This window comes from Trichechus manatus, unplaced genomic scaffold, assembly GCF_000243295.1.
Source record: "Trichechus manatus latirostris isolate Lorelei unplaced genomic scaffold, TriManLat1.0 scaffold00032, whole genome shotgun sequence".
NCBI lineage: Eukaryota > Metazoa > Chordata > Mammalia > Sirenia > Trichechidae > Trichechus > Trichechus manatus.
The window spans coordinates 9852779-9867609 of NW_004443968.1; the positions used below are offsets into that span (position 1 = coordinate 9852779).

General features: G+C 37.7%; 1 protein-coding gene across 1 annotated transcript in view; it reads right to left on the minus strand.

Moving 5' to 3' along the window:
- The window catches only part of KIAA0825 (KIAA0825 ortholog), a 281773-nt gene that overhangs the window by 206761 nt on the left and 60181 nt on the right, over positions 1-14831 (minus strand). The window contains exon 4 of the mRNA XM_023730118.1: positions 46-214. Within this exon, the coding sequence (XP_023585886.1) occupies positions 46-214 (169 nt within the window). The remainder of the gene's footprint in view (positions 1-45; positions 215-14831) is intronic.

Below are 14831 nucleotides of genomic sequence, written 5' to 3' on the forward strand. Positions count from 1 at the left end.
TCCACCTTAAAGCAAAGTTTTTTTTTTTTTTTGGTTTTGTTTTACCATTGTTTTGAGGAATTTTATCAAATCTCCATGGGGAACGGAAGGTGACTTGGATGAGTTATAACTATAGTTATTAAGCCATTCAAAGCAGTCAGTTGTTGTTCGAAGCTGCACGTCTGGATGCTGTTTGTTAACTTCTGACTGTATTTCTTTAATGCAATGCTCTATGCTATAAAAAAGAAAAGAAAAAAAAATTTGTAGGAAGTAGGTATGACTCCATCTTACTATATCACAGGCACCAAAATGTTTGCATGTGGTATATGCTTGCATGTAATTTACAAAATTATAGAACATTCTTATGATAAAATAATAACCAAGAGGCTACATATTTCAGTCATAATTGAAAACTGAGAGTTCACATTTTCTGGCAGTAAATGCAATAGAGGAAATATAAAGCATCTATTCAGAGATGAATTAGAAATTCTTTTGTGTTAAAACAAAAACCAAGCAGAGATGCAGTGCAATAATGGCCCTCTAGATAGACAGTGGATGGAAGGCAGAAATAAAATACTCCTGATGACTACAAAAACCAGAAATGTATACTAATAGGTGAATAACTATCAATTATGGAAAACTTCAATCAATGGGATATTAAGTCATGAAACAGTTACAAAGAGCTTGTAATTTTAAAACTCGTAAAGGGTACAAGCTGTATATACATTATTACTACAGCTAGGTACTTTTCTCCCTCCATCCAACTCCACTCCAAACAAAAAATAAAAAACAAAAACATACAAAAATGGTTATTAAAAAAAAGACTGGAAGGACATGAAGCAAAGAGTCGATAGGAATTATCTTCAGGTGATAAAAGTAATTTAAAAATTTTAATTTTCTATATTTTCTAAATTTTTATAAGGCACATGCATTGCTTTAAAGATGAAATTCTTCACCTTCCAAAAAAAGAAAGATAAGATAAATTAAGAACTGAGGAAAAAATGCCCAGTGGAATCTCACATGTTGTATCTGTTTAAAAAAAAGTTATTCAAAGTATCCTTAGCTCTGATACTAAACAAATGTGCTATGTTAATTTTCATATAAAAATCGGTGCATTCATGGTTATAAATTATAAATAAATAAATTTATCTTTGTAGGATAAACAACCGTAAGCACAGTGCAATCTGTGGAGCAACATGGATATGACATATTACCACCACCTGATGGCAGCATATCTAAACTGCAATAAAGCTTATAAACAGGCAAATGCTATTGAAGCTGAACCGCATCGCCCCGAATTGACAGCTATGCATTTGTGTTTTAAAAGTATTAAGAAAGATTTGCTACTAAAAGGTAAAGCTACCATTTAGAGAATACCATTGCTATTAATTATGGATTACATGTGATAGAACCATGCGGACTTTGGAAACCAAGCTTTGATTATTACAACTGATGTCAGATGAAAGACTCTTCCAAATTCTTCAGCTGTGGGCTGCCTATAAAACATATACTGCAAAGATTTAAGGAAAAGATTTACAGGAAACTTCTGAGCATGAGTGAATTCAAACTGAATTACCTTGAAACAAATACATTCTGGGAATCAAAGAGCCTTTTCATAAAAACAAAGAACTTAAATGAAAAACAATACCTCCTCTGGCTACAGGCAGGCCACTCAATTTCCAGATGGGACAGTCTTATTCAGGAATATCAGTTCTAAGTCTGACAAGAAATTGGCATGTATTTTCTTAACTTCCAAGGACTGAGAAACATGATGCCCTAAGAATACACCTTGACTCTAGGGACCCTTTATCAAAGGTTTTTATTATAGCATCCTCATGTGCCTCATTTGATGAAACCTAATAGATTACAGCAATGTGGATTGGAAGGGCTCAGTGGTTAGTCTACCTAAATCTGTTTCAATCAGGACTCAGCTTTTAGGCTAATCTCTACCATCTGAATCTGGGTAGAGGCCAATAACTACAATTTACAAATAGGGTAAAGCCTTCAGAGGGCCAGATATTTTAGTAATTTGTTCTAACACTGATAAAGGGATTAAGCAGTTGTATTTCAGGGGACCTCCCTCAATGACACAAACTAATATAGTTTAGCTTGCTTTCCAAATCAATTTGTCACAAATTTTAAAACATCAGAAATCGTTCATTATCTGTATCTGATTTTGCTCTGAGATGTCTAAAAAATCTCTTGTTCTGCCATTTACCACTGTCTATAAATCTTGCTCAAAACACTTAATAGTTTGAAGTCTATGGATTTTATTACCTGATAGTTACAAAAAAGAATATTTGCAAAATTTAAGATGAATGTTGTTTGGTATGTAACCTAACAACTTACGTTATTTAATTGAGGTCAAAATTTAAAAAAATGAATTTTTAACATTTAAAAGACAACACTATTAAATTATTATAAAATATGTATAGTAACACTGCAAATGGATTACACAGTCATCTGGGGGTGGTGGTCTATATATCCTCAGACTTAGATGATGCAAGATCTTACTCTTGGTTTCCTGGCATAATAACATGGTACTTGTCTTTATTTGAGGAGCCCTGCTGGCACTGTGGTTAAAGTGCTTGACTGCTAACCGAAAGGTTGGCAGCTTGAAACCGCCAGTGCCTCTGTGGGAGAAAGATGTGGCAGTCTACTTCTATAAAGATTTACAGCTTTGGAAATCCCATGCGGTCACTATGAGTCAGAATTGACTCGAAGGCAGTGGTTTTGGTTTGAGTGTGGTTTTGCCTTTATTTGGGAGCCCTGGTGGTGCAGTGTTTAAGCACTCAGCTGCCAACCAAAAGGTTGGTGGTTCAAACCCACCAGCCTCTCCATGGGATAAAGATGTGGCAGTCTGCTTCCTTAAAGATGACAGCCTTGGAAACCCTATAGGGCAGTTCTACTCTGTCCTATAGGTTCCTTACGAGTCAGAATCGACTCCACACAATGGGTTTAGGTGTTTTGTTTTGTTTCGCTTTATCTTTATTTATGAAGTGTCTGGGTGGTGCAAATGGTTAAGCACCCAACTACTAACAGAAAGGCTGGTGGTTCAAACCCACCCAGAGGCTCCTGGGATGAAAAGCCTGGCGATCTGCTTCAGAAAGGTTATGCCTTGAAAACCCGATGGATCAAAGTTCTACTCTGCAACATATGGGGTTGCCATGAGTTAAAACTGACTCAACTGGAACTGGTTGGTTGGCTTGTCTCTGTTTCCTGTTTAACTATACGATGCTTCAGACGTTCTTTAGAAGCAATATCTGCTATGGAAAAAAAAGGTAATTCAACTAGTACAGCTACTGTTCGATCCCAAGCGTTAGGGAAAAAAGGTAAAGTGTTTAAAATAGTAGACTATATTCCCTAAATAGTTGAAATGTCTAAATTTATGCCATTTGTTGTCTAATTAATGGTTTTTTTTAAATACAGCGTCTTCTGAGCTTTATTTGAAATATCAGAACCACTGGAAACACCCTAAATGTTTATCAACAGGAAAATGATTAAACAGTTATATACATTTCATGGAAGACAGCCATAAAAATAAATAAAGTAGAAATATACTTATCAACATAAATGAATCTCATAACCATAACATTAAGGGGAAGAAAGTTACAAACCAATATACCTAGTACAGTACAATCCATATACTAGCCTGAAAACACGTCACAAAAGGCTACATATTGTTCAGGATTACAAATGTACATAGCACAAGTATAAGGGAATGCACTGGAACGATAAACGTCAAATTGATGAAAATGTTTACCTCTGGCAACGTGGAAAAGAAATTGGGATGATACTGGGAAGAGGTACCTAGAGAATCTTAACTATATTGGTAATGTTTTGTTTCTTAAGCTGGATAGTAGGCACATGAGTGTCCATCATAGAATTCTTTATGCCTTTCATATGTCTCAACTATTTCTTAACAAATTTGAACCCCAACAAGCTTTAATCATAACGACTCTGAATTATCCAAGTTAATGAAGTGTGAAAGCAGACATATTATGACAGGTTGTGTGTGAATTGATTTTTAAAATAGAATATGGAAGATGCTTTTTTTAAAGGGTATCTGTGGTAATTTTCTCATTGAGCATCCATTTCAATATGCCGTAAGTATTAAAAAAAAGCTTATTGAATGAAGGCACATATTAAATAAACATTAACTAAATGTTTAATATATGTTAGGCACTGTGATATATACCAGGGATCCAAATATGAAAGAGAAGTTGCTGTTGTTAGGTGCCATCGAGTTAGTTCCGACTCATAGCGACCCTATGTACAACAGAACAAAACACTGCCTGGTCTTGTGCCATCCTCACAGTCGTTGCTATATCTGAGCCCATTGTTGCCACCATCTTGTCAACCCATCTCATAAAGGGTCTTCTCTTTTTTGTTGACCTTCTATTTACCAAGCATGATGTCCTTCTCCAGGGACTGGTCCCTCTAGATACCATGGCCAAGTACGTGAGATGAAGTCATCCTCGCTTCCAAGGAGCACTCTGGCTGTACTTCTTCCAAGACAGACTTGTTCAATCTTCTGGCAATCCATGGTATATTCAGTATTCTTCACCAACATCATAATTCAAAGGCGTCAATTCTTCTTCGGTCTTCCTTATTCATTGTCAGGCTTTTGCACACATATGAGGTGACTGAAAATACCATGGCTTGGGTCAGGCTCACCTTAGTCATCAAAGTGACATCTTTGCTTTTTGACACTTTAAAAAGGTCTTTTGCAACAGATTTGCTCAATGCGATGTGTCATTTGATTTCCCGACTGCTGCTTCCATGGCGTTGATTGTGGTTCCAAATAAAACGAAATCCTTGACATCAATCTTTTCTCCCTTTATCATAATGTTGTTTATTGGTCCAGTTGTAAAGATTTTTATTTTCTTTATGTTGAGGTGTAATCCATACTGAAGGTTGTAGTCTTTGATCTTCATCAGTAAGTGCTTCAAGTCCTCTTTGCTTTCAGCAAGCAAGGTTATGTCATCTGCGTATCGCAGGTTGTTAATGAGTCTTCCATCAATCCTGATGCCATGTTCTTCTTCATATAGTCCAGCTTCTCAGATTATTTGCTCAGCATTTAAATTGAATTTAAGTATGGTGAAAGGATATCTCCTTTCAGGGAGAGAGACAGACCTGTATGAGATATATAGGTCTATCTGTATAAGAACTTGCTAAGAAGTATGTACAAACTGCTAAGGAAGGACACAGGAGGGAGCCACTAAATGTGCCTGTGGGAGGTGTAGAAAGGACTTCAAGAAGATTATATTGAAGAATATTGATAACTTTAAGAAAACTAATGGAATCATGCACTTACTTAGAATTTCTGACACCTGACTCCTCAGAATTCAGTGCTCATCATCTAACATCACAGTCATCTCACTTTAAAACTATATTTATTCAGATGATAAAACATACAAATTTATTTTTATAGTCACAACTGTATTATGCAGGTTGTATGTGTGCAAGTATGTATTTTATCTTTCTTCCAAAAGAGTTGGAATATCCTACAATTAAATAAGGAAATGTGTGTATCAACTTTGTATCCTTTCACCAGACTTACAGCGATATGCAGATGACACAATCCTGCTTGCTAAAAGTGAAGAGGACTTGAAGCACTTACTGATAAAGACCAAAGACTACAGCCTTCAGGATGGATTACACCTCAACATAAAGAAAACAAAAATCCTTACAACTGGACCAATAAACAACATCATGATAAATAGAGAAAATATTGAAATTATCAAGTAAAACGTGGAACTACAATCAATGCCCACGGAAGCAACAGTCAAGAAATCAAATGACATATTGCACTGGGCAAATCTGCTGTAAAAGACCACTTTAAAGTGTTAAAAAGCAAAGATGTCCCTTTGAGGACTAAGGTGCGCCTGACCCAAGCCATGGTATTTTCAATCGCCTCATATGCATGCAAAAGCAGGACAATGAATAAGGAAGAATGAAGGAGAATTGATGCATTTAAATTATGGTGTTGGCAAAGGATATTGAACATACCATGGACTGCCAGAAGAACAAACAAATCTGTCTTGGAAGAAGTACAGCCAGAATGCTCCTTAGAAGTGAGGATGGTGAGACTTCGTCTTATGTACTTTGGACGTATTATCAGGAGAGACCAGTCCCTGGAGACGGACCTCATGCTTGGTAAAGCAGATGGTCAGCAAAAAAGAGGAAGACCCTCAACAAGATGGACTGACACAGTGGCTGCAACAATGGGCTCAAGCATAACAATGATTGCGATGATGGCGCAGAACTAGGCAGTGTTTTGTTCTGTTGTACATAGGATCACTATGAGTCAGAACTGACTCAATGGCCCCTAACAACAACAACAACAATTAAACGGCATTAAATAACAATAACAGCACAAGAGCCAATTAATATCGTGCTGGTGATCTAACGTCAAAAAATCAGTAATTGAAAACCCTATGGAGTACAGTTCTATTTTGACATACATGTGGCCCCTATGAGTCAGAATCTACTTGAAGCCAACTGGTAGGTAGCAGGTAGGTGTAGTTGTGGGTAAGGAGAGGACTTGAAGAAAAGAGAACAGAATAATTATGACATAAAATCTTGAAACAAACTTACTGTCAAAGCTCTTATAAGATTTAAAACATACATTTTTTACCACCCAGCCACAAAATTGTTCAAAAGAAAACAGCGTGTTCCATTGGTAAAAAAATTATGAGAACTTTTATGATGGAAATGTAAAAAAACATATATGTGTATGCTTTCAGAGATTAGAATATTTTTTATTTTTATTTTTTAAATCAGGGTAGAAGTCTCAGGGCAGAATTTAAAGGCTATTTTTACAGATTAGAAAATCCAAACACTAAAAATATTTTTAAATGCTTTTACTTTTTTGATGCTCTAATTTATACTTCTCATCCACAACAGAAGTTCAGTCTAAAGAAAAGTCTTCAATTCTGTCACATGTGTTTGAGAGCTCAAAGAAATCGTTGGGAGGAAACAGAATTTTCTTGATTATCTAATTAGATCACTAATTTTTTCTGCAATTACCAGGTAAATAATATGGAAGAGGGCTAATGTATAAAAACTAGAATTAATTAAATTCAAAGCCAGCCATGAAATAAAGTTTATTTTCCTGGGACAAAGAAATTTCTGGGTAATATATTTTAAAAGGTCAAGAAAAGGATTCCTGAAACAGTAACTTCAATGGTAAGAAATTAAATATTTATGCTGAACTACTTTCTATTTCAAAAAAATTTTGGTTATTTCAAGAAGTTTTAACTATACTTTCAGGAAAAAATATCCAAACACTAAGTCCTGTTAACACTAACTTTTTAAATCTTTCTCAAATGCATTCTCCCTTTCCGTTCTCATTGTGAGACTTGGCTCAGGCCATTATCTCTCATCTGGGTTTTATTAATAGCCTCCTAAGAGTCCTGTCTATTGTTCTCCCACCTTTTGTTCTATGAGGAACACACTGTGAAAGGAACTTTAAAGTCTATTGATTCGTTGCTTTATACCACCAATCTTCAAGGCAGAAGTTTAAAGAGGTTTTTGCATGGTCCAGATTGCTTCAAGAAGGTTCAGATCCAATGTAGGGCTGTGACGAGCTAAAAAGTCTAAAGTACTCTCAAAAGAGTCAATCAATTGTGAAATACTCCCCAAATTTTCAGTCAATGGCAGAGTAGTAAGGGTGGGATCCTCCTGATGAGAGTGAGCCTGGCAATTTAACTCAAGACAATTAAAACCTTTCTTCTCCCTCTTAAATTTACATTTGATTTGGGGTCAATTTTCATAGACTGTAGTGATGCGGGGCAAGAGAAAAGTGGTCCAGGGCTATGTCAACAATATAAAGAGAGTCTTCCAGAAATGTACAATAGAGATAGAAGGACATAGCAGCTTAATACTCATGACAAGCCAGAATAAGTTAATGTGCTTCCTTTTTTATCTATGGAGGCTTGCCCAGTAATTTCAGCTGAATTACTAAAGTCAGAATGTGGTTTATTCCAATGAAACAGTACAAACTAAAATCAGGAGGAGAAAATCAGGGAATCTGCACCAGCATTGACTCTGTTCCAATTCTCTTAATTCTCATCCTGAGAAAGACAGGAAAAAGAAGAGACAGGAAGGAAATGTGAAGCAGAAGAGACTCGGGAACTCATTTACTCTATATCTCCATTGCCCTAAGAAAATAAAAAAATAAGCCAGACAAGAGATTTAACTAGAAGTTCCAAACTGAGGTTTTTAATAATACCTGTGGTCAGGGTGTGAGGAGACAGAACACAGAGCACATATTCTCACATACTGTCTGGGAGAGCAGGCAGTTGCAGCACTGCTGGAGAACAATTTTACAACAGCTAACTGTACAATTTCTAAGAACTATCTTATAGATAAATTATCATTTGCATGGGATGACACACACACATGGATGTCCATAGAAGCACTGTTTTTAATAGCAGAAAAATTGGAAATAAGGTAAATGCTCAAGAGAGGATTGGCTTAATGAACCATTGCACATTCAAACAAGTAAAATTAGAAAAACCTGGAGAGATTTCTAAAATATGTTAAGTAAAACAAACAAACAAATCCAAAATCCCATTGCACTACCTACATGTATAAAAAACAAAACGTACTTTGGGGTGTGTCTTAGTCATCTAGTGCTGCTATAACAGAAATACCACAAGTGGATAGCTTCAACAAAGAGGAATTTATTCTCTCACAGTCTAGTAGACTACAAGTCCAAATTCAGGGTGTCAGCTCCAGGGGAGGGTTTCTCTGTTGGCTCTGGAGGAAGGTCCACGTCATCAGTCTTCCCTTCATCTGGGAGCTTCTCTGCACAGGAACCTCAGGTCCAAAGGACGCACTCTGCTCCCAGCACTGCTTTGTTGGTGGTATGAGGTTCCCATGTGTCTCTGCTGGCTTCTCTCTTTTATATCTCAAAAGAAATTGGCTTAAGACACTATCTAATCTTGTAGACCTCATCAGTATAACTGCTGCTAATCCATCACATTACATCATAGTGATAGAGTTTATAACACATAAGGAAATCATATCAGATTACAAAATGGTACACAATCATACAGTACTGGGAATCATAACCCAGCCAAGCTGACAGATATTTTTGGCAGACACACTTCAATCCATGACAGGGTGAATACCTATGTTTGTACATGCAGAGAACATCTTTGAAAAGTTATATAATAAATTATCAATATACATTACCTTTGAAGGACAAGACTAGCAGGGTCAGAAGAATAGGGAAACTTTTCCTTATCTCTGTCCTTCTATAATGTTTGAAATTTTATCATGACTATGTATTACTTTTATGATGTAAAAAAATACTTAGAGGAAAAAGAAAACTAGTGTTTGAAGACAGCTTCTTCTAGCATATTGAATTCATCTATACTTTACTCTATGAAGCTCTGGTAGTGCAGTGGTTAAGAGCTTGGCTGCTAACCAAAAGGTCAGCAGTTCAAATCTACCAGTTTCTCCTTGGAAACCCTATGTGTCAGCTCTGCTCTGTCCTATAGGGTCAATACGAGTCAAAATCGACTTGACAGCAATGGGTTTTTTCAGGTAACTTTGTACTAGCTTAAGAGGAAGCAAACACACTAAGATGCCTGTGTGGGCTGAACAGTTGCCCCCCAAAAGGTATGTCCACGTCCTAATCCCCATAATCTGGGAATGTTACATTATAAGGTAAAAGGGTGAGTATTACCTTATATGGCAAAAGATGTGATTAACTTCAGGATTTTGAGAAAAGTCACTTATCCTGGATTATTTGGGTGAGTCCAAATCCAATGACAATTGTCATGACAAGAGCGAGGCAGAGGGGGATTTGACAGATAGAAGAGGAGGAGGCAATGTGACCACAGAGGCAAACACTGGAGTGATGTGGCCACAAATCAAGGAATGCTGAGAGCCGCTAGAGGCTGGAAGAGACAAAGAATGGATTCTCGCCTAAAGTCTGTTTGATGAGGTAATATTTGAGCAGAGATCCCAAGGAAGCATGGGCATGAGCCACATGGATAACTAGAGAAGGAACTTTCCAGAGAGAAGGAACAGCAAACGTAAATATATAGAGTGTGGTTAGCATGTTTGAGAAACAGCAGTGAGACCACCACAAGGACTTTGCTTTTACTCCAAGCAGAATGGAAAAACATTGGAGGGTTTTGAACAGAGGCATGGCAGGATGTGACTTACATATTTTTTTTTTTCTTTTCTTGCTTCTTTTTTTTTTTTTTAAATTGTATTTCAGGTGAAGGCTTACAGAACAAATAGTTTCTCATGAAACAGTAGTACACGTATTGCTTTATGACATTGGTTAACAACCCCATGACATGTCAACCCTCTCCCTTCTCAACCTTTTTTTTTGGTGAAAATATACATAGCCAAAAATACACCGTTTCAAAAATTTCTACATGCACAGTTCAGTGACATCGACTACGCTCTTCCAATTGTGCTGCTATTCTCACTTTAGATGAAGGCTTATAGAACAAAATAGTTTCTCATTTAACAGTTAGTACACATGTTGCCCTATGACAATGGTTAACAACCTCACAACACATCAACACTATCCTTACTCAACCGTGGGTTCCCTATCACCAGCTTCCCTGTCCCCTTCTACCTTCTGGCCCTTGTTCCTAGACTGCTGCACCTCATTAGTCCCATTTGGTTTTACGGGGCTGTCCACTCCCAGGCTGAACGGTGAACCTCGGAGATAACTTCACCACTGAACTAAAAGGGTGTCTGGGGGCCATACTTTCGAGGTTTCTCCAGTCGCCTTTAGGCCAGTAAATCTGGTCTTTTTTTTTTTTGTGAGTTAGAATTTTCTTCTACATCCTTCTCCAGCTCTGTCCAGAACCCTGTGTTGTGATCTTGGTCAGAGCAGTCAGTGGTGGTAGCCGGGCACCATCTAGCTGTACTGGACTCAGTCTGGTGGAGGCCTTGGTACTGTGGTTCATTAGTCCTTCAGACTAATATTTTCCTTGTATCCTGTTCTCTTCATTCTCCCTTGCTCCCGAAGCGATGAGACCAGTGGAGTGTCTTAGATGGCTGCTCACAGGCTTTTAAGACCCCAGATGCTACTCACCAAGGTAGAATGTAGAACATTGTCTATATAAACTGTTATGCCAATTGAGCTAGATGTTCCCCGAGACCATGGTCCCCACAGCCCTCCACCCAGCAATTCAGTCCCTCAGGGAGTTTGGATGTGTCTATGGAGCTTCCATGACCTTTGTACAAGCTGTGCTGGCTTCCCCTGTATTGTGTACTGTCTCACCCTTCACCCAAGATACCACTTATCTATTGCCTATTTAGTATTTCCCCCCAACCCCTCCCATCCCTGGTAACCAACAAAGATTGTTACATTTTGTGTGTGAACTTTTTCATGGGTTTTTACAATAGAGGTCTCATACAATATTTGTCCTTTTGTGATTGACTTATTTCACTCAGCATAATGTCATCCAGTTTCATCCATGTTATGAGATGCTTCACAGATTGATCATTGTTCTTTCTCATTGCATAATACTCCATCGTGTGTATGCACCATAGTTTGTTTATCCACTCATCTGTTGATGGGCATGTAGGTTGTTTCCATCGTTTTGCTATTGTGAACAATGCTGCCATGAACATAGGGGTGCATATGTCTATTCGAGTGACGACTCTTATTTCTCTAGGATATATTCCTAGGAGTGGGATTGCTGGATTGAATGGTATGTCTATTTCTAGCTTTCTGAGGAAGCGCCATATCATTTTCCAAAATGGTTGTATCATTTTGCATTCCCACCAGCAGTGCATAAGAGTTCCCATCTCCCCGCAGCCCCTCCAGCATTTGTCATTTCCGGTGTTTTTTGATTCATGCCAGTAATGCCGGGGTGAGATGGTATCTCATTGTGGTTTTAATTTGCATTTCTCTAATGGCTAGTGATCGTGAGCATTTCCTCATGGGTCTGTTGGCCATGTGAATGTCTTCTTTGGTGAAGTGTCTGTTCGTTTCCTTTGCCCAATTTTAATAGGATTATTTGTCTTTTTGTTGTAGAGGTGTTGGATTTTCTTGTAGATTATGGAGATTAGACCTTTGTCTGACTTGTACTGTCCAAAAATTGTTTCCCAGTCTGTAGGTTCTCTTTTGACTCTTTTGGTGAAGTGTTTTGAAGAACACAGGTGTTTGATTTTTAGAAGATCCCAGTTATCTAGCTTTTCTTTTGGGGTTTGTGTGACTTACATTTTACATGTATCACTATTGTTGCTATGCATCAAATAGACCATAAGGGGGCAAAGGTAGAAACGGAGAGACCAGTTAGCAGGTTATTTTCATAATCCAGGTAAAAGGTGATGATAGTATGGTCTAGCGTGGTAGAGGTAAGGGGTGAGAACTAATAAGATTCTGGATTATTTTGATGGTAGAACAAACCATCAAATGGACTGGGATGTGGGTGAGAAAGAGAGAGGTCAAGGATAATTTCACAGGTTTTAGCTTAAGAATGCAGTTGCTATTAGCTGAGATAGGATACATGAACAAACAAATAGGTCTGAGAAAGGAAAATCCAACGTGCAATTTGGAGCTCCGGTGGTGCGTAGGTTTAGAGTTCAGCTGCTAACCAAAAGGTCTGCAGTTTGAATCCATCAGCTGCTCCTTGGAAATCCTATGGGGCAGTTCTTCTCTGCCCTATAGGGTCACTATGAGTAGGAATTGACTCAATGGCAATGAGGTTTTTTTTTTTTTTTTCCTTTAGACACTGAAGTGAAGATGATGAGTCTGGCATTAGCAGAGAGGTCAGAGTTGGAAATAATTTGTGTGAGTTTGTATAACTGCCACCAAACTCCTGTAACATTGACGTAATAGCATACTTATCTCACTTAAATGGAAGAAATAATTATGGAAGTCACTATGAAATATTTTTATTTTATTTCTGGCCAAAAGTACCAGTAATTCTGTTAAAGACCAGGAGACTATAATATCCACAGAGGCAAGAATGTGTGTCTTCTTCATGACTAAATCTTTAGCAGCTACCTCAGCACCTAACACAGTCTAAACCAAAAATCTTGACTGATTCCTGTCCTAGATGGCTTCCTGAGCTGTCTCACTAACTCAGCTATATGCACTCAACATGAGCTACTTTAGAAAAAGGGAAAAAGTTTCATTTATAGACTTATTGGCAATGTCCCCACCCCCTACTCTGCTCCCATCACAGGTCCCATGGAAGGATACTCTCATTTCTGGCATTCTAGAATTAGGACTGTGATCAGCAATGGTTGTGGTGTTAGTGACCCTTTTTAAACAAATTGTGGACTGTGTTGCTCCCTGACAAGGATCTTTTCCAAGGAAAGATGACACGGTTGGGTTAAATCTCAAGGCATCATCAATCAGGAAAGATGAGCCAGCCATAGCAGTTGTACCTCATTACCAGGGCTCAGTCCTCTTGTAGTGTTCCCTTCCCTGCTCCTGCCCTCAGAGTCAGACTAGCTCTTCACCAGGCACTCCAGCTTGTTACCTCAGAAGTGGGGGATTACATACTACTGGCCCATTAACTAAGATCCTTGCTGAGAAATTGTGGCTTAACTATTGTTCGCTCAGTCTCCCTATCAGGCCTGGATTTTCAGTGCAATAATACTGTTTATACTTTAATTATCATAACAGCTCACATACAGGCTGACACTAGCTTCCCCTTTCTTTATCACCCATGGAAGGATAATTACAATAATGTTCTTTAGGAATATCTTCAATAGCAATTCTTTATTGTCTTATGCCTATTTTGTCTTAGAGTGAGTGAAGCTAGTACACTTGAAAAAAAGTTATACTTTAAAAAATGTTTAAAATATTACTTCAAAGAATCTCTTAATAATCATCTTATGTGGCTACTGACTCCACATTTTACCCTACTCATTCCAGCCTTCTTACTCACTACCACCTCCACCTTCAACAATCACCACCTTGATCAGTCGGCAGCCATCACCTTCAGGTTGAGAGCTTCAGTGGAAGGACTGAAGTTTAACAAGTAGAAAGGATAAATGGGTCAAGGAAAGTTTAGGTCACTGAGCCCCTGAGGCCCAGGATACCATCTGTCTGGGAAGCATTTTTAATTCTGAGGAGGATTAGAGGGCTGGAAAGGACCTGGACAGAGGAAACTGGTAACTGGCTGCTTAGGTCTTACTCTAGGATAAGGATAGACAGGAAAAGTGGCCTCCTTCAAGTTTCTCTCCCTGTGGCCTGGTCTTGTTTGGTAGGATAGGAAAAGAGGTAGGGATTCTATCAGAGGGAGTGTAGAAGAATACAGAAACCCAAAAGAGAAGTAAAAATACAGAAAGTTAAAAAAGAAGTAAATACTAATTTGTATCCTCTTGTTACTATAAAATAAGCTTCAAAATACTGCCAGAAATATAAAGTATAGTCTTTGAAATGAATAATTCTCATTTTACATAATTTTTTATGGCTAAAAAATACATTAATGTATGTGTGTCCACTAGAAGATCTGTGAGTCTACTATAAGAAGTTCAAGTTTGATAGCATATTTGCAGATTTCTTTTCATTACTTCTTTCAGACATTTAAGCTATCATGTGAAAAACTCTAAAGAAAATTTTCATATATAGGCAAATCTCATTTTTTTGCACTTCACTTTATTGCACTTCATAGATATTGCATTTTTTAGAAATTAAAGTTTTGTGGCAACCCTTATGTTAAGCAAGTCTATCGGTGCCATTTTTCCAACAGCATGTGCCCACTTCATGTCTCTGTGTTACATTTTGGTAATTCTCACGATACTTCACACTTTTTCATTATTACTATATCTGTTATGGTGAATCTGTGATCAGTGATCTTTGATGTTACTATTGTAACTGTTTGGGGGCACCATGAATAGTGTCCATA